The sequence below is a fragment of the Leuciscus leuciscus genome (genome assembly GCF_965113295.1).
Source record: "Leuciscus leuciscus genome assembly, chromosome: 11".
In the NCBI taxonomy this organism is placed as follows: Eukaryota; Metazoa; Chordata; class Actinopteri; order Cypriniformes; family Leuciscidae; genus Leuciscus; species Leuciscus leuciscus.
This window is the reverse complement of record NC_138735.1, coordinates 398,617-418,414: the sequence shown is the minus strand read 5'-3', so window position 1 is coordinate 418,414 and position 19,798 is coordinate 398,617. Positions and strand designations below refer to the sequence as shown.

Below are 19,798 nucleotides of genomic sequence, written 5' to 3'. Positions count from 1 at the left end.
TGCTGACATTACAGTATATACACCTCACTGCAGACACTAGATGAAGAGCGTGGGTGCTGACATTACAGTTTATACACCGCACTGCAGACACACTAGATGATGAACGTGGGTGCTGACATTACAGTTTATACACCGCACTGCAGACACACTAGATGATGAACGTGGGTGCTGACATTACAGTATATACACCTCACTGCAGACACACTAGATGAAGAGCGTGGGTACTGACATTACAGTATATACACCTCACTGCAGACACACTAGATGATGAACGTGGGTGCTGACATTACAGTATATACACCTCACTGCAGACACACTAGATGATGAACGTGGGTGCTGAGATTACAGTATATACACCTCACTGCAGACACTAGATGAAGAGCGTGGATGCTGACATTACAGTATATACACCTCACTGCAGACACACTAGATGAAGAGCGTGGGTGCTGACATTACAGTATATACACCTCACTGCAGACACACTAGATGAAGAGCGTGGGTGCTGACATTACAGTATATACACCTCACTGCAGACACTAGATGAAGAGCGTGGATGCTGAGATTACAGTATATACACCTCACTGCAGACACACTAGATGAAGAGCGTGGGTGCTGACATTACAGTATATACACCTCACTGCAGACACACTAGATGAAGAGCGTGGGTGCTGACATTACAGTATATACACCTCACTGCAGACACACTAGATGAAGAGCGTGGGTGCTGACATTACAGTATATACACCTCACTGCAGACACTAGATGAAGAGCGTGGATGCTGAGATTACAGTATATACACCTCACTGCAGACACACTAGATGAAGAGCGTGGGTGCTGACATTACAGTTTATACACCTCACTGCAGACACACTAGATGAAGAGCGTGGGTGCTGACATTACAGTATATACACCTCACTGCAGACACACTAGATGAAGAGCGTGGGTGCTGACATTACAGTATATACACCTCACTGCAGACACTAGATGAAGAGCGTGGATGCTGAGATTACAGTATATACACCTCACTGCAGACACACTAGATGAAGAGCGTGGGTGCTGACATTACAGTATATACACCTCACTGCAGACACACTAGATGAAGAGCGTGGGTGCTGACATTACAGTATATACACCTCACTGCAGACACACTAGATGAAGAGCGTGGGTGCTGACATTACAGTATATACACCTCACTGCAGACACACTAGATGAAGAGCGTGGGTGCTGACATTACAGTATATACACCTCACTGCAGACACTAGATGAAGAGCGTGGATGCTGAGATTACAGTATATACACCTCACTGCAGACACACTAGATGAAGAGCGTGGGTGCTGACATTACAGTTTATACACCTCACTGCAGACACACTAGATGAAGAGCGTGGGTGCTGACATTACAGTATATACACCTCACTGCAGACACTAGATGAAGAGCGTGGATGCTGAGATTACAGTATATACACCTCACTGCAGACACACTAGATGAAGAGCGTGGGTGCTGACATTACAGTTTATACACCTCACTGCAGACACACTAGATGATGAACGTGGGTGCTGACATTACAGTATATACACCTCACTGCAGACACACTAGATGATGAACGTGGGTGCTGAGATTACAGTATATACACCTCACTGCAGACACACTAGATGATGAACGTGGGTGCTGAGATTACAGTTTATACACCTCACTGCAGACACACTAGATGATGAACGTGGGTGCTGAGATTACAGTTTATACACCTCACTGCAGACACACTAGATGATGAACGTGGGTGCTGACATTACAGTATATACACCTCACTGCAGACACACTAGATGATGAACGTGGGTGCTGAGATTACAGTTTATACACCTCACTGCAGACACACTAGATGATGAACGTGGGTGCTGACATTACAGTATATACACCTCACTGCAGACACACTAGATGATGAACGTGGGTGCTGAGATTACAGTTTATACACCTCACTGCAGACACACTAGATGATGAACGTGGGTGCTGAGATTACAGTTTATACACCTCACTGCAGACACACTAGATGATGAACGTGGGTGCTGACATTACAGTATATACACCTCACTGCAGACACACTAGATGATGAACGTGGGTGCTGAGATTACAGTTTATACACCTCACTGCAGACACACTAGATGATGAACGTGGGTGCTGACATTACAGTATATACACCTCACTGCAGACACACTAGATGATGAACGTGGGTGCTGAGATTACAGTTTATACACCTCACTGCAGACACACTAGATGATGAACGTGGGTGCTGAGATTACAGTTTATACACCTCACTGCAGACACACTAGATGATGAACGTGGGTGCTGACATTACAGTATATACACCTCACTGCAGACACACTAGATGATGAACGTGGGTGCTGAGATTACAGTTTATACACCTCACTGCAGACACACTAGATGAAGAGCGTGGATGCTGAGATTACAGTATATACACCTCACTGCAGACACACTAGATGATGAACGTGGGTGCTGACATTACAGTATATACACCTCACTGCAGACACACTAGATGATGAGCGTGGGTGCTGAGATTACAGTTTATACACCTCACTGCAGACACTAGATGAAGAGCGTGGATGCTGACATTACAGTATATACACCTCACTGCAGACACACTAGATGAAGAGCGTGGGTGCTGACATTACAGTATATACACCTCACTGCAGACACACTAGATGAAGAGCGTGGGTGCTGACATTACAGTATATACACCTCACTGCAGACACTAGATGAAGAGCGTGGATGCTGAGATTACAGTTTATACACCTCACTGCAGACACACTAGATGAAGAGCGTGGGTGCTGACATTACAGTATATACACCTCACTGCAGACACACTAGATGAAGAGCGTGGGTGCTGACATTACAGTATATACACCTCACTGCAGACACACTAGATGAAGAGCGTGGGTGCTGACATTACAGTATATACACCTCACTGCAGACACACTAGATGAAGAGCGTGGGTGCTGACATTACAGTATATACACCTCACTGCAGACACACTAGATGAAGAGCGTGGGTGCTGACATTACAGTTTATACACCTCACTGCAGACACACTAGATGAAGAGCGTGGGTGCTGACATTACAGTATATACACCTCACTGCAGACACTAGATGAAGAGCGTGGATGCTGAGATTACAGTATATACACCTCACTGCAGACACACTAGATGAAGAGCGTGGGTGCTGACATTACAGTATATACACCTCACTGCAGACACACTAGATGAAGAGCGTGGGTGCTGACATTACAGTTTATACACCTCACTGCAGACACACTAGATGAAGAGCGTGGGTGCTGACATTACAGTTTATACACCTCACTGCAGACACACTAGATGATGAACGTGGGTGCTGAGATTACAGTATAGAGTTCTCAACGGGCCTGAAAATTACAACCCGACCCGACCCGGCCCGTGGCTTTTAAAGCCCGGACCTGATGTAACCCGAGACATCAACATGAATTATCTGGCCGAACCCGGCCCACGGCCTGACGCCGCGTCGGAATTTTTTTTTCTCATACACGTATTATCATGACCAGCAGACGCGAATTCAAATCAACCTTTAATGTTCACGCCTTTTAACAATACAAACAACTGAAACAATAAACTTTAAATATATAAATAGGCTGTAGTAGCGACGGTGAATTCACCTGCGGCAAGTTTACTTTTCACCAACTCCATCTTCTTCTCCAGGCTAAAGGCGTGCACGCAGCGGCGTCTGCCCCCGCCCCTCTCCATGATGCGCGTTGCACGCAGCAGCCAGACTTTCTTTACGGTGAACAGCAGCGATGATTAATAAATGTTTTTTGTTTTTTTACTGAGCGGAAAAGATTAAGCCCGAGGTCCGACCCGACCCGAGTCATTTGCTTATATTTTCGACCCGAACCCGCGGGTCCCGTCGGGTTTGTCGGGCCGACCCGACCCGTTGAGAACTCTATTACAGTATATACACCTCACTGCAGACACACTAGATGATGAGCGTGGGTGCTGAGATTACAGTATATACACCTCACTGCAGACACACTAGATGATGAACGTGGGTGCTGAGATTACAGTATATACACCTCACTGCAGACACACTAGATGATGAACGTGGGTGCTGAGATTACAGTATATACACTAGGGATGGGAACGACACGGGATTTGGGAAATCGACTGTCGAGGCCCATGTGTCGACTTTTTGTCGGATTGTCTGCCTTTTTTTTCTTTTTTTTTTAAAGAGCAGCAGCAATGCGGAGGGTGGAAAATATTCTACATTGTTGTACTAGTTTATTCTAGTCTCAAAAACATGGCTCTAGTGTCAAATTTTGACCATTGAAGCGGTAATAATAAAAACGAGAGAGAGAGTAGGCTAATTTAAAATGTTTATTCAACAGTCTTACAAACACATAAGACGTAGGCTACTTTTTGCCGTTCGGAATTTACAGAAATAAAACGGCCTGTCCATTAGTTAATTAGCTCTGTGCATGATGTAGCCTAAACAAGATAGTTTTCCGAAGGAAAAAAATAACACTCTATATTATCATATAACATTAACATGCTTATCAAACGTGAAAATAAGCAACAATTAAAATTGAAAACAGCGTGCCCATTTTTTTTTAAACCACAGAAAAGGAGGCAGCATAATACCATCAACTCAACATAACAAATCAGCAGTGAAAATAAAATATACCAATAGGTATCTTACCATTTAGGCCTAATTTTTGTTTAAGAACAGAAGCATATCCACATGTTTGGGTAGAAGGCGACTGCGGAGTCTACTCACGACCAGTCCCGCGGCTGAAAACACTCTTTCCGCTGGCATCCCTGACGTGGATGTGTGGAACGCATAATCTTTGCCGCACAATTTGCACCTCACTATCTTATCATTAATTTTGCTAAAACTCCCCCACACCTTGCTCCTGTTATTTGCCGCTGCCGCCATGTAGACTCTGTCGCCTGTCACTCACACACACACACACACACACACACACACACACACACACACACACACACACACACACACACAGGGTCAACGGTCAAGTGGCGATCCCATTTAGAAAAAAATGGATTGTTTTATTTAAAATGTTTTATTTCATTATGGGAAAAGTGGCACTTTATGATGTGTATTTGAATAGGAAATGTAATAAATTAAAAGCCAAAAAAAAAAAAAAAAATGCAATTTGGAAATCCCACAAGCCCCGCCCCCTCGACATGTCGACACTCTATTTTTTTTGTCGAGTGGAGCATGTGTCGAATGTCGGTCGTTTTGTCGAGAAAAAGTCCCATCCCTAATATACACCTCACTGCAGACACACTAGATGAAGAGCGTGGATGCTGAGATTACAGTATATACACCTCACTGCAGACACACTAGATGATGAACGTGGGTGCTGAGATTACAGTATATACACCTCACTGCAGACACTAGATGAAGAGCGTGGATGCTGAGATTACAGTATATACACCTCACTGCAGACACACTAGATGATGAACGTGGGTGCTGAGATTACAGTATATACACCTCACTGCAGACACTAGATGAAGAGCGTGGGTGCTGAGATTACAGTATATACACCTCACTGCAGACACTAGATGAAGAGCGTGGGTGCTGAGATTACAGTTTATACACCTCACTGCAGACACTAGATGAAGAGCGTGGATGCTGAGATTACAGTATATACACCTCACTGCAGACACACTAGATGATGAACGTGGGTGCTGAGATTACAGTATATACACCTCACTGCAGACACTAGATGAAGAGCGTGGGTGCTGAGATTACAGTATATACACCTCACTGCAGACACACTAGATGAAGAGCGTGGATGCTGAGATTACAGTATATACACCTCACTGCAGACACACTAGATGATGAACGTGGGTGCTGAGATTACAGTTTATACACCTCACTGCAGACACTAGATGAAGAGCGTGGGTGCTGAGATTACAGTTTATACACCTCACTGCAGACACTAGATGAAGAGCGTGGGTGCTGAGATTACAGTATATACACCTCACTGCAGACACACTAGATGAAGAGCGTGGATGCTGAGATTACAGTATATACACCTCACTGCAGACACACTAGATGATGAACGTGGGTGCTGAGATTACAGTATATACACCTCACTGCAGACACTAGATGAAGAGCGTGGGTGCTGAGATTACAGTTTATACACCTCACTGCAGACACTAGATGAAGAGCGTGGGTGCTGAGATTACAGTATATACACCTCACTGCAGACACACTAGATGAAGAGCGTGGATGCTGAGATTACAGTATATACACCTCACTGCAGACACACTAGATGAAGAGCGTGGGTGCTGAGATTACAGTATATACACCTCACTGCAGACACACTAGATGAAGAGCGTGGGTACTGACATTACAGTATATATGGTTTATCATCACATGCAAAATATATTAGTCACATAACCATCTTCCCCTCACACTTGTGCACCTTCAGTAAATCAGGAAGATGAGTGAATCTGTGCCGTCATCTGATCCAGACACTCACCTCATGATCAGGCTGTTTATGTAGTCGTTACCGTCCATGTGGCCAAACTGGAAATCCCTGGAACGCAGGAAGACAGACAGCATGAGAAAATATGGTGAAACTTTGAAAATGTGCAGTATATGTGCTCCACATGTGGAAAATCATGTGTTTTTCTGTCAGGGGCCGTTTTCTCATCAGATTGACAGTAACATGTTATCTCAATAGAGGCCCTGAACCGAGGATCTGAACCGAGACCCTGAACCGAGGCCCTGTTGTCACCGGTTTCTCCCGAGGCCCTGAACCGAGGCCCTGAACCGAGGCCCTGAACCGAGGCCCTGAACCGAGGCCCTGAACCGAGGCCCTGGACCGAGGCCCTGGACCGAGGATCTGAACCAAGGATCTGGACCGAGGATCTGGACCGAGGCCCTGGACCGAGGATCTGAACCGAGGCCCTGAACCGAGGATCTGGACCGAGGATCTGGACCGAGGCCCTGGACCGAGGATCTGAACCGAGGCCCTGAACCGAGGATCTGAACCGAGGATCTGAACCGAGGCCCTGGATCGAGGATCTGAACCGAGGATCTGAACCGAGGCCCTGGACCGAGGATCTGAACCGAGGCCCTGAACCGAGGATCTGGACCGAGGCCCTGGACCGAGGATCTGGACCGAGGCCCTGAACCGAGGATCTGAACCGAGGATCTTAACCGAGGCCCTGGACCGAGGATCTGAACCGAGGATCTGAACCGAGGATCTGAACCGAGGCCCTGAACCGAGGATCTGGACCGAGGCCCTGGACCGAGGATCTGAACCGAGGATCTGGACCGAGGCCCTGTTCCGAGGATCTGAACCGAGGATCTGAACCGAGGATCTTAACCGAGGATCTGAACCGAGGATCTTAACCGAGGCCCTGGATCGAAGATCTGAATTGAAGATCTGAACCGAGGATCTGGGCTGGTTTTGGTCAAACAGAGAGTTTCTGAGTCTCTCACCTGTTGAACTGATCCCTGTGCTCCGCAGCCACTCTCTGGATCAGACCTTTTAACCTGAAATACAGGGAACCAATTCTATAGTCAATTCTTCAAGCACTAAAGAAAAGGCCAGACATCGCTTCAACTCTGGCCCGTCTGTACCTGATGCTTTTCTCTGTCGGATCCTTCTCGTCAGTAACGGCAATCGCCACCAACTTACCTGTCGCACAGAACAGAAAGAAAGGAAAACAATAGATATATTTTCTTGACCAAAACAAAAACCAACTTTCACTAATTTACATTCATCAAGGAGATAAAGAAACGCACTCTAAGCTGTTATACGCATGTGATGTGATCAGTGCTGAAGACTATCACAGAAACCACTTCATAACAACAATAATTTCCAAAGTATGTTTACATATAAGGTTACTCTAAAAGTGAGCTTTCTATCCAACATATGCTCTTCTAACCCTAATGCTCTTCAACACTTGAGTTAAAGCTCATGTGTGTCGCGGTTACTCACCGGTTTCTCCCAGCTCGTACAGAGTGAAGCCATCGATCGGCAGATAACTCTGGAAACGCTCGCGATTTACCCAGGATGACAAGCTGCCATCTTCATACTCTGAAACACAACATGAATCTGCTGTTATTATGCTGACCCTAACCCTAACCCTATTATGCTGAAACGAAGTATCTGTGAAAACATCTCTGCCAAACAAAGCTGACTTTCCACAGGCTGAACAAACACCGGCATTAAGTTTGAGTGAAAGTCTCGCGCTTCGCTTTGAAACGGCACTAAAGGCCCGTTCACACCAAGAACGATAACTATAAAGATAAATATATTAGTGTCCACACCAGCGGACGATATCGTTCTGTTTATTCTAAGCACATGCTTGTCTGCCTCTTTAAATGCTCGACGGATCCTGATTGGCTGTCAATGTTTTTATCGTTCATCAGCTGGGTAAAATCTTTCTGAAAGTGATTCCATTGATCTTGTTTCTTTGTGCCGTTATCGTTATAGCTGTGGCTCTGCTATTCTTTAATATTGAGAATGATTTTTAGAACTATATCTTTATCATTCTCTTTATCGTTATCGTTCTTGTTCTTGGTGTGAACGGGCCTTAAGCTTTATCGCACTTTCGATTTCAGTTTAACAGATACGTTTTAAAAACAATGGCACAAAACACAATGTTAGAGATCTTTATTATGGAAGTAAAATAATGTCAAATGTTTTTGAAATAAAAAGCCTGTTGAATTGCACTACTTGAAAAAAATAGGCATTGCATTAAAGGTAGGGTAGGTAATCCTGTTCAGAAACACTTTTTTTTATACTGGGTGAAATGGTCCTTCCATCCTGATAGTAGTCAATACATTATGTGTTTAGAAAAAGGAATGAAAAAAATCAGACCTCTGTAGCAGCTGCAGGACAGTAAAAACTCTGACCAATCACTGCCATTCGGTGCGAATGTAAAGAACCAATCAGATGCCTTCATGTCTCGTGCCCGCCCCGAGCCCCACTGCGCGCGCTGCCCAGCGTGCACTCATCACATGTCACCGTTCCCGGAAATATTCAGCTCAAAGCACCTGCATATGCAGTCAGCGAAGGCAAACAAGGCAAAAACTACTTCCTCGGACCCTGCCCGCGCTCTTGAACGACCTCCTCTGCTTCGCCCTCAACCCCGGACCTGTCCTCGAGCCGACGATGCGGTACTTTTCTCCGGACTCGGAGTGTACGTTAGTCTTCATTAGAGTCAACAATGTTTTCATCATGGAAACTCTTACATGCAAAACACCGTATATGTTATGAATCTTACACGAAATTCATCTTCATCACAGTGTAACTGATGGTAATGGAAAAACGTGTATCAATGCAACCTGTTTTTAGTTTTGCCTTATAAATATAGCTCGTTACCGAATGAAACTTTACCATTATCGATATGCTAGCTTGATAGTGAGTACTAAAAGAAATCTTATTTGTTTATATTCATAGTGATAAAGTTAGGTATTTTATTACATGTGATTCTGACATGATGTCACTGTATGTACTGCGCTCCTTCCTCTCCACTCGTCTCAGGTAATAAATGCGTCTTGTTCCAGCCTGAGCGTTTGGCGTCGCGCGTTCATGTGTTTTGGGGGCGTGGCTTTGGAAGGAGCTCAGAAGGGAGGGGGTGGAGTGAATGGAAATAATGAGCTGTGTTTATTGCAGATTAAAAGGTCTACAGTCACTCGATTTTTAAATTTTCTTTTTCAGAGTACTTACATTTTAATTATGTATTGGTATATAAAGACAGTTTAAACAAATTTGGAATGTTTTTTTTTTAGAAAAATGATTACCTACCCTACCTTTAACCATGCTTGCATTTTAATGCATTGTATTTTTAGGGCTTGCATTTTTATGGGCTGAAATTCAACATGGTTGAATATTTAAGCTGTGAATATTTCAATTAAAAACATTTCAAACACCTTTTCATTATTAAAAATTCAATAATCCATATTCACCTTTCATATTTCACTTCCAAAATATTCAAACTGTTTAAAAATACAACCAATAATATTCAACAGGCAATTTTCGGTCCATTTTATTTCGCTTTGCAAATTCGCTTCCACAAATTCAGTGGTTCAAATTCGACAGTAAATTCAACATTGACGTCCAGGAACTGCAGGAAAAGCAGTAGATTGCCGAGCATACTCTCCATCTGCTGTTAGTCCACACCATCAGATGGTGCAAAAGCGCGTGTTGTAGACGAAGACCAGCAAAATTAGAGCAAGTCATTCATTCATAAATTCATTTACAGCAATGTAAGTGTATTTTGTGATTATTATGATGGCTGTTTTATGTTAAATTCAGTGCCTTCACGGTTACTTTTCCTGTGTAGCCTACATGCATCTTTCTCTACCGTGAACGAGATTATAATGTTATTCCCCGATGCGGATATACAGATCCAATGTTACATTTTTGAGGTTGACATATATTTCTCTTGGTTGTTTAGTTGCCTTAACTTTATATTGTGGCGATGTGCTGCATGCAGGCTATTAGGGTTTCCCTCAATACTTCAGGATTCCCCTGCTGGACATATACAACGCTAACGTAGCTTAATGGACTACAGTGATGTAAAAGACCAAACTCGCAGGCAAGCAGATGGACTCAGAATAACGCGCAAAGCTTAATGCTGAGCGTTTCCCAGTGATAGACTGGCATAAAGATGGCTTGATGTTGGACATTCGCACATTTAGGGACCGTCTCTAAAGTGTATACGACTTTGGTATACACGTTTCTAACTCCGATAGCATTTGAATAGAACGACTTACAGTCATAAAACCAACTGTAAAGTGTTCATGTAGTGTCAGGCATGCACGCACCCTTTGGATTTTTGATATTTATTCAAATAAATTTAAGTTTGCTATTGAAGTTAGAAACGTGTTAGTCATTTAGTCATTTAGCAGACGCTTTTATCCAAAGCGATTTAAATTTAAGACTTTTTAAGACCTTTTTAATGCCACTTTGAATGAAATTTAAGACCAAACCTGTGATGGAAATACACATTATATTACATGCGTATATGTAATTTTTTACATTTTAATATTCACTCAGGGCCTGAATTTCATTTTGGAAAATGGGGGGAAATCCTAGCCTGGTAATACCAGACTCTGCTACTTCACTTTGCTTCGTATACAGAGTCTGGCATAGCATAATAGAGAAGTGTTTTCTCTCTCGCGGGGGGGGCGCTTGTCTGAAGTTTAAAATCATTGGTTACCCGTAAGCCAATCACATAACGTTTGGTTATGGCGTGTGTTATGCGCATGCTCAGCCGCATCTAACTTCCACTGTAAACGCATGTATGATGCAAAAACTAAACCATCGAGCGAAATACCGGAGTGAACATGGCTGTGAACGACTTCTGCAGATTATGTGAAGTAAATCTACGCATCCACGGTACAATCAGCGTCTACGTCACGGCTCTCAGCCCGCCCTCTGTTCGTTGATTGGCCCGGCTGTTTTCAGGCCGGTGGAAAACTGAAAGATAGGCTGCTATCTCAGACTGACTACAAGAGCGAAATGAAATTAGCGGAAGTAGGAAGTCTGACGTAGTCAGGCTAGGGAAATCCCCCCTTAGGTGATTCTTATGGGGGGGGATTTTTAATTTGAGGGGGGAGTTAAGACTTTTTTTTTGTATTGCATGTATCTCGCCTAAATGTATGCTCACTCATTGCATTTTTACAATAGGGTAATTTTGTTCTTAAGAATTTACACAACACAAGGAAGCTTGATTTCAATCTTTGAATTAAATTGAAAAAAGTAGCACAAATAAATACAATAGAATAAAGATACCAATAAAGAGAAATAAAGAGAAAAGTTTTTGCTTGGGTCTAACACTAGTATTCAGAAATACTAGAGACTGAATAAAGTAATCAAATGTAAAATAACACTGGGTAGTATTTTAGTCCTTCAGGACTAAATTAAATACATAGGCTATTAATCCTGATTCCTTAAAATGAAAGCTATGGTTTGTTGTTTTGACAACCAAATTAATGACAGACACATATGGCTGCTGTCCCTTTAAGAGCTAGTGCACGGATCCTGTTTTCATTATACGGTCACGTGCGATTAATGCTTATTGAAGACATAACCGACTGTGTTTGGAGGATACTCACCAAGACCGAAATTGATATAATTTTCGCATGTTTTTGACTGTTAAAGCGATAAAATCCATGAAAAATAACTTTTGTTACCCGCGAGCTGTGTGTGAGGCGGCTTTACTCTATGTATGTGTGTAGAGAAAAAAAAAGCATCTCTCAGACAGCGCGCAAGTACTGAATAGTTTCAAATCGCGTGAATGTTTAAACTGGTAAAACTTTAAAAGACGTGCAAATGGTAAACTTTAGTTACTCATGGTGCAATGCTGGCCCGATTATGCAAGTGACAATTCCGTCTATCCCGACTCCCGAAACGCGAGAGTGTATTATCGCCTGCAGCTCTAACGAGCTGATTAGAAGACGCAGCACCGCTGAATCACTCACGCTGTTTGTGAAATTGCGTCTCGCAGACAGTTTTAAAATGACTGATTTGATTTTATAATCTGTGTGGATTAATTTACCAATACAACCTACATGCTAAAGTGAATCAATGTTTGCGGGAATTTCCCGCATTATAAGTGGGAGACCTGCGGGGATGATTAAAATGATGCGCCGAAATTCGAGCCCTTTCACTACTTGTTTATTGAACTAAAATCAATGTAACATTTGCAATCATGAGAATATTCAGCAAAATAGCTCCCGTCATGTTATGTTACTTAACTATATCACATGTTATAAATAAAAAAACTCAACATTTTGAATTTTTACCTCAGTATTTCTTCTGGGAGTTTTTTTTTATGTTTGCCGTTATGCTCATTTGTTTTGATTTCTTCCTATAAAATCTATCACAGAGACAAGCAACGCGAGCCTCAACAGCGTTACCAGAAAAAGGCTATATTATCATTATCATATATCATTCTCGCGATTCGATGCTTCACTGGTTATTTGACAGACATTAGGTCCGTCAGACTGGATACATTTTAGCGGTAACGTGACCAGAAATATTTAAGACCTATCGAATCTGAATTTAAGACATTTTAAGACTTTTTAAGGCCTTTTATTAGGAAAACTTTATTTAAGACATTTTAAGACTTTTTAAGGACCCGCGGCCACCCTGGAAGAGAAGAGAAGAGAAGAGAAGAGAAGAGAAGAGAAGAGAAGAGAAGAGAAGAGAAGAGAAGAGAAGAGAAGAGAAGAGAAGAGAAGAGAAGAGAAGAGAAGAGAAGAGAAGAGAAGAGAAGAGAAGAGAAGAGAAGAGAAGAGAAAAAGTGTTAGTAGGCCTATTAATTGACTTGTGTTGATTTTATGCCAGTATATCACGAAACGCTCTGCATGAAACGTTGCGCGTTAAGTTCATATTCTGAGTCCATCTGCTTGCCTGTAGCCTACAGCCTACAGCCCCAATAAGGTGCGAGTTTGGTCTTTTATATCACTGTATTAGTCCATTAAGCTACGTTAAGCGTTTTGTCCGACGGAAGGGGAATCCTTGGGTATGAGGTATTGAGGGAAACCGATTATAATCCCGTTCATGGTAGAGAAAGCAGATGACATGTAGGCTACAGGGAAAGTAACAATGAAGTTATTGAATGAAACATAAACAGCTTTTGTGTGTTTATCATCTTTTCCGCATATACTGACACAGATAATCATTTTCATTTTATGAATGAATGTCTTCGTCAACAACACGCGCTTTTGCACCATCTGATGGTGAGGTCGACTAACAGCAGATGGAGAGTATGCTCGGCAATCTACTGCTTTTCCTGCAGTTCCTGGACGTCAATGTTGAATTTACTGTCGAATTTGAACCACTGAATTTGTGGAAGCGAATTTGCAAAGCGAAATAAAATGGACCAACAATTGCCTGTTGAATATTATAGGTTGTATTTTTAAACAGTTTGAATATTTTGGAAGTGAAATATGAAAGGTGAATATGGATTATTGAATTTTTAATAATGAAAAGTTTATGTTTTTAATTGAAATATTCACAGCTTAAATATTCAACCATGTTGAATTTCAGCCCATAAAAATTCAAGCCCTAAAAATGCAATGCATTAAAATGCAAGCATGGTTAATGCAATGCCTATTTTTTTTCAAGTAGTGCAATTCAACAGGCTTTTTATTTCAAAAACATTTGACATTATTTTACTTCCATACTTTATATAATTATGATGTGAAGTGTAAAAATATTGAGCTTCATGGTGTAACTGTGGTGGGCCAGTAGAGCCCAGAAACAATTACTGGGAAACTAACTAGTAGTAAATAGAGGGGAAGAGATGAACGAGCCGCTACAGCGACTGGTCAGTCGTCACACATTAAAGACTTGCATAAACAAAAACTAGACAATGGTTTACAGTTTTCTTCACTTACCATCATACGTGAAATAGCTTCCATCTTTGAAGACGACCACTGAAGGCAGTTCAGGAAGAGTCACGGACTGCAGGAAAAGAAGACATTTATAGAGTTTTCATGTGACGAGTGTTTAAACAAACAGACATGGATATATGAATAATGAAAGTACGAGCAGCAGAATCTGAGAACGATTCACTTCACCTCTGGTAAGGCGTCTTCAGATGCAGAGAAGAAATATGTGTAGACAATGAGCTCAGCTGCCACCTCGATGTATTTCTCCTGAAATCACAACAGCAACACTAACGTGACTGATAGAAGAGTTAAAGGTGTGTGTGAGAGAGAGAGAGAGAGAGAGAGAGAGAGAGAGAGAGAGAGTGCGAGTGAGAGATAGAGTGTGAGAGTGAGAGAGTGTGTGTGTGTGTGAGTGAGTGAGTGAGTGAGTGAGTGAGTGAGTGAGTGAGTGAGTGAGTGAGAGAGTTTCAGCACACTTATATTTGACCAGGAACATCACTATTAATTACAATGAATTAAAAAAGTATTCAGATTCCTAGTTTATGTTGCCAAAAAAATGCTTTATATATTTTTTGACCAGCTGAATTATAGCCACCTCAGTTCAAGCTCAATCTTTTCCTCTTTACTACTAGTTACAGCACCAAAAAAAACATGAATGAACATCAGAACGAATGTTGATCAGTATTTATAAAAACAGAAATTGTGCTGTTTTATTGTGGTGTCTTGCTCTGGTTCAGTGTAGATGTGAAGATCCGCTCACTTTAAGAGGAGATTCCCCTCCGACATACACAAACAGAACACTGTGCCTCTTCAAGACGTGCTCGAACATCTGTCTACTCGGGAGCGATCGCACCGCCGGTCTGAAACACACACACACACACACACACACACACGAGAACATGACTAGCAAATTAGCTCAAAAGGGAAATATGAATAATTAAGCATAACTTGTTATAATTATAAACATTTGGATCAGTTAATTGAATTAAGTTGATGCAGCAGAACTAATATTACAATCAATTAATCTGTTCGTCCAGCGAACACTCGTATTAATCATCTCTTAACTCTCAGAAAGGATATTACAGAAAAATTACTCTTTCTTAGCATGTAGCTGTGATCATAATCAACAAGCATGAATGTACACAAAGTTTTATCTAACTAAATAACAAATACATAACTAATCTAAACAAACAAACAAACAAACACACACACACACACACACACACACACACGCTTACATGGGTAAAATGGAAAGTTTAAGTGAAAGGAAACGGAAACAGGGAATAAAGCCATGGAGTCTTTAACCCTCTCAACCCAGCCATCAGTTTCTGACTCTACAGCTTCAGTCAGGAGGACTCAACCTCTTATAATAAACCACTGTTTCGTCAATTAATCGTACAATACCTGTATTGCCTTAGATATTGAAAAAGCTTCCCGGATGCAGTTTCAGAGGAAAGTCTTGAAGGTTCTGTGGGTCGATGGTGTTGAAGATGAATGAAGAAATGATGGCTCAGTTTAAACATAAGCGTTTACATGGACCCGAACAATCTGACTGTAATCAGACTAGCACAATCGGAAAAGAAAGTCACATGTAACCGCATTAATCGGAATGAAGTGGCCAGATCTGATTAAAATTTCATTCAGATTGTAAGGAGAGGTTTATTCCTTTGGTTATCTGATTGAGAGCACATATAAACACTTGAACGGATTGAAGACCAAAACTGGAGAGTCCTGCGTAATGAGTAATGACGTAGAAATGGCGTAATGACGTAGAAATGGCGTAATGACGTATGACGTGACGAACGAACAGCTCTTTCTTTTGAATGAAGTGTCAAATGAGTTTCCTGTCATTCTGAAATGCTCTTCACAGACTGAGAGGAAAGATGTGCAGGACATCGTCCCACCAGTCCTCGTTTCAGACTCAGATCCACAGACGCCCTCTCCCGGAGTCAGTGAGCCAATGGAAACTTGAGCTTTTGGAGGGAATTGAGGGAATTTGCATATGTAACTGGATTAGGTATTGATGCAGAAACTATTAAAGATTCTAGTAATACTGAAATGTTGCATTGGTATCAACAGATAATACACACGATCATTTAGATCACAGGCAGCTTGCGTTGTGGTCGGGTGAGTTTTAAAGATTATTTGTTAATTATAACAAGTGTCTGATTTGTGTCAGTCACTACATGACATTGCATCCATTAGCTGAGGATCTTTCAGGTTTAGCCCTCAGGTCCTGCACCTTCACCCTGCTTCAGTTCACCTACTTATAATGCGCCCTACAACTATGTACTCTTCATGTGAATAAGAAGTACAAACCTGTGAGTGTAACAGAGAAGCAAGTTTTGGGACAACGTCATAAAAATGCCTTGAAACCACAGACCACTCTGGCATTTAGTTACACGCATACCGTCACCGTAACCCGGCCTGTCAATCATCCTGTCACAGTTCATGTCCTCATTCACACACTACACATTCAGTTTATACTACTTCATCCTTCCTACCATACTGGAAAGAAAACAAGCCGCCTGTTGATCTGCGGGTCACGGGTCGTTCACGCAGAAACTCTGCACAGATGTTCTATTTGTGCAATTATGTTTTTGCAATGACATTTTCTATCAGGGTTAGATATTTATTTTTAATCCCTCAAACCCTCTTTCAGGGCGTCTCTACTCAACCGTCGGTCCCACACACATCCTCTGCGTAAAGAAGGCCTTGCAGGAACAGGACAATCTATCAGAACTGACGACGACATTAAGATAACGGACTTATATATGTGTGTATTCCTGCTCTCTGCCCACATGACTCACCTGTAGAAAAGATAGTAGTATTCACACAAATCATTGAGTTTAATATGAACTCAATAACAGGAAAATCTTGCTGAAAAAACAACATTCTGCAGGAAATAATGCACAATAATACATTTCTCACCCAGCCACTCTGTTGGCGAACTCGATTATGTCGTCTTTGGTTCTCGGTCCTTTGTAATTGTATGCCAGCTCGCCCTTCAGCCTGAGAGAGAGAGAGAGATCAGTAATGTAAGCAAATGTAATGGATAATCCATGAGTAGCTGTGCACTGTCGATGACGAACCACCGATGCATTCAGATCATGTCATTCTCGCCTACAGTGTGTAAAAGTCTACACACCCCTGTTACTGCAGCTTTCTGAGATTGTCAGATCTTTTACACCTTTAATGTAACATTGAAACTAACTAAATTCATGTAACAAACAAATAAAACCGTTCAAGGAAAAGAGGAGCTGATCTGTTTGCATACGTATGCTCATCTTTCTAGTAACGCTGAAGAGCTTGATCATGTGTCTCTGATGGGTCTGAGCTCTGCAAGTCCTTCACAGCGGGACACGGGTTACACAGGTCAGCACTGCACAGCATCAGGAGGATCAGGAAGATTAGGAGGATCAGGCCTTTCCCATAACTGAACATTCAACAACTCCTCGTCCAGGACCTCGTCACTTCTAGGCTGCAATGCTCTTCTCTTAGACTTACAACATGTGCAATTACACCTCTACATATCATCCAGAAATCAGCAGCACTACTGGTCTCTTCAATGAGTCCAAGAGAGCCTCGTCACACCGCTGTGTGTGTGTGTGTGTTAGATGTATTAACCCTCCACTGTCATGCAAATGATGCAACGCATCCTGAGATATCGCTCCAGCAACTGTTGTGCATTCAATACCCATAAAGGAATGTTTTCTATGGTTACAGAAGTACACAAGACTATTCCCGTAATCTCCCGAGAGCATGAACAACATCCCCGTCCTGCTCTCTGCTCACCGTCAGCGTCTCACACACTCAAGACCAGACTCTGGCAGATCTGTGCTCTATGTGAATCCTGAATGTTGAGCTGCTAGATGGAGGGTTATGATTGACAGATATAAGAGAGAAACCCCAGGGTGACGATAACAGCAATAATATAACAAGTTTTATAATGATAAACATGTACTCTGGGGAGAGGTCTTGTCCTTCATTAGGCAGAGCATTATCCTCACGGGGAGTTTCATCAACACCTGCCTCCCCTGATCCCAGAATCCCACGGGAATGAGCTGCACTCCCGACTCCATGCAGAGAAACACAGACACCAGCTTGACCATTTAAAGGCAGTGAAAGTCACCAGCTTCAAGCTTTCACAATAAACAATATCAGTACAACTGATGTAATGGAGGCTAATATGACTTCATCATCTGTCAAACACTGATTTACATATAAATGATTAACGGCAGCAATGTGTAGGGATGGGTTCCTATAGTCACCTAGATGTACATCAATTGACTAATCAATTAGGTTCACTAATTATCTACACTGATACAATATACAGATGTGTGTTCAGATTATAATGACTGACGCTGTCTACACTGATACAATATACAGATGTGTGTTCAGATTATAATGACTGACGCTGTCTACACTGATACAGTATACAGATGTGTGTTCAGATTATAATGACTGACGCTGATACACTGATACAGTATACAGATGTGTGTTCAGATTATAATGACTGACGCGGTCTACACTGATACAGTATACAGATGTGTGTTCAGATTATAATGACTGACGCGGTCTACACTGATACAGTATACAGATGTGTGTTCAGATTATAATGACTGACGCGGTCTACACTGATACAGTATACAGATGTGTGTTCAGATTATAATGACTGACGCTGTCTACACTGATACAATATACAGATATGTGTTCAGATTATAATGACTGACGCTGATACACTGATACAGTATACAGATGTGTGTTCAGATTATAATGACTGACGCTGATACACTGATACAGTATACAGATGTGTGTTCAGATTATAATGACTGACGCGGTCTACACTGATACAGTATACAGATGTGTGTTCAGATTATAATGACTGACGCTGTCTACACTGATACAGTATACAGATGTGTGTTCAGATTATAATGACTGACGCTGTCTACACTGATACAGTATACAGATGTGTGTTCAGATTATAATGACTGACGCTGTCTACACTGATACAGTATACAGATGTGTGTTCAGATTATAATGACTGACGCTGATACACTGATACAGTATACAGATGTGTGTTCAGATTATAATGACAGACGCTGTCTACACTAATACAGTATACAGATGTGTGTTCAGATTATAATGACTGACGTTGATACACTGATACAGTATACAGATGTGTGTTCAGATTATAATGACAGACGCTGTCTACACTGATACAATATACAGATGTGTGTTCAGATTATAATGACTGACGCTGATACACTGATACAGTATACAGATGTGTGTTCAGATTATAATGACTAACTCTGTCTACACTGATACAGATGTGTGTTCAGATTATAATGACTGACGCTGATACACTG

The 19,798-nt window shown here is 41.9% G+C and overlaps 1 protein-coding gene across 1 annotated transcript in view; it reads right to left on the bottom strand.

The window, feature by feature from the left end:
- tmx3b (thioredoxin related transmembrane protein 3b) overlaps positions 1 to 19,798 on the bottom strand; it is a 46,389-nt gene that overhangs the window by 13,269 nt on the left and 13,322 nt on the right. The window contains exons 6-13 of the mRNA XM_082184556.1: positions 17,361 to 17,441; positions 15,190 to 15,289; positions 14,619 to 14,696; positions 14,436 to 14,502; positions 8,017 to 8,115; positions 7,656 to 7,713; positions 7,515 to 7,568; positions 6,547 to 6,603 (exon numbers count right to left, since the gene is read on the bottom strand). Of these exons, the coding sequence (XP_082040682.1) occupies positions 6,547 to 6,603; positions 7,515 to 7,568; positions 7,656 to 7,713; positions 8,017 to 8,115; positions 14,436 to 14,502; positions 14,619 to 14,696; positions 15,190 to 15,289; positions 17,361 to 17,441 (594 nt within the window). The remainder of the gene's footprint in view (positions 1 to 6,546; positions 6,604 to 7,514; positions 7,569 to 7,655; positions 7,714 to 8,016; positions 8,116 to 14,435; positions 14,503 to 14,618; positions 14,697 to 15,189; positions 15,290 to 17,360; positions 17,442 to 19,798) is intronic.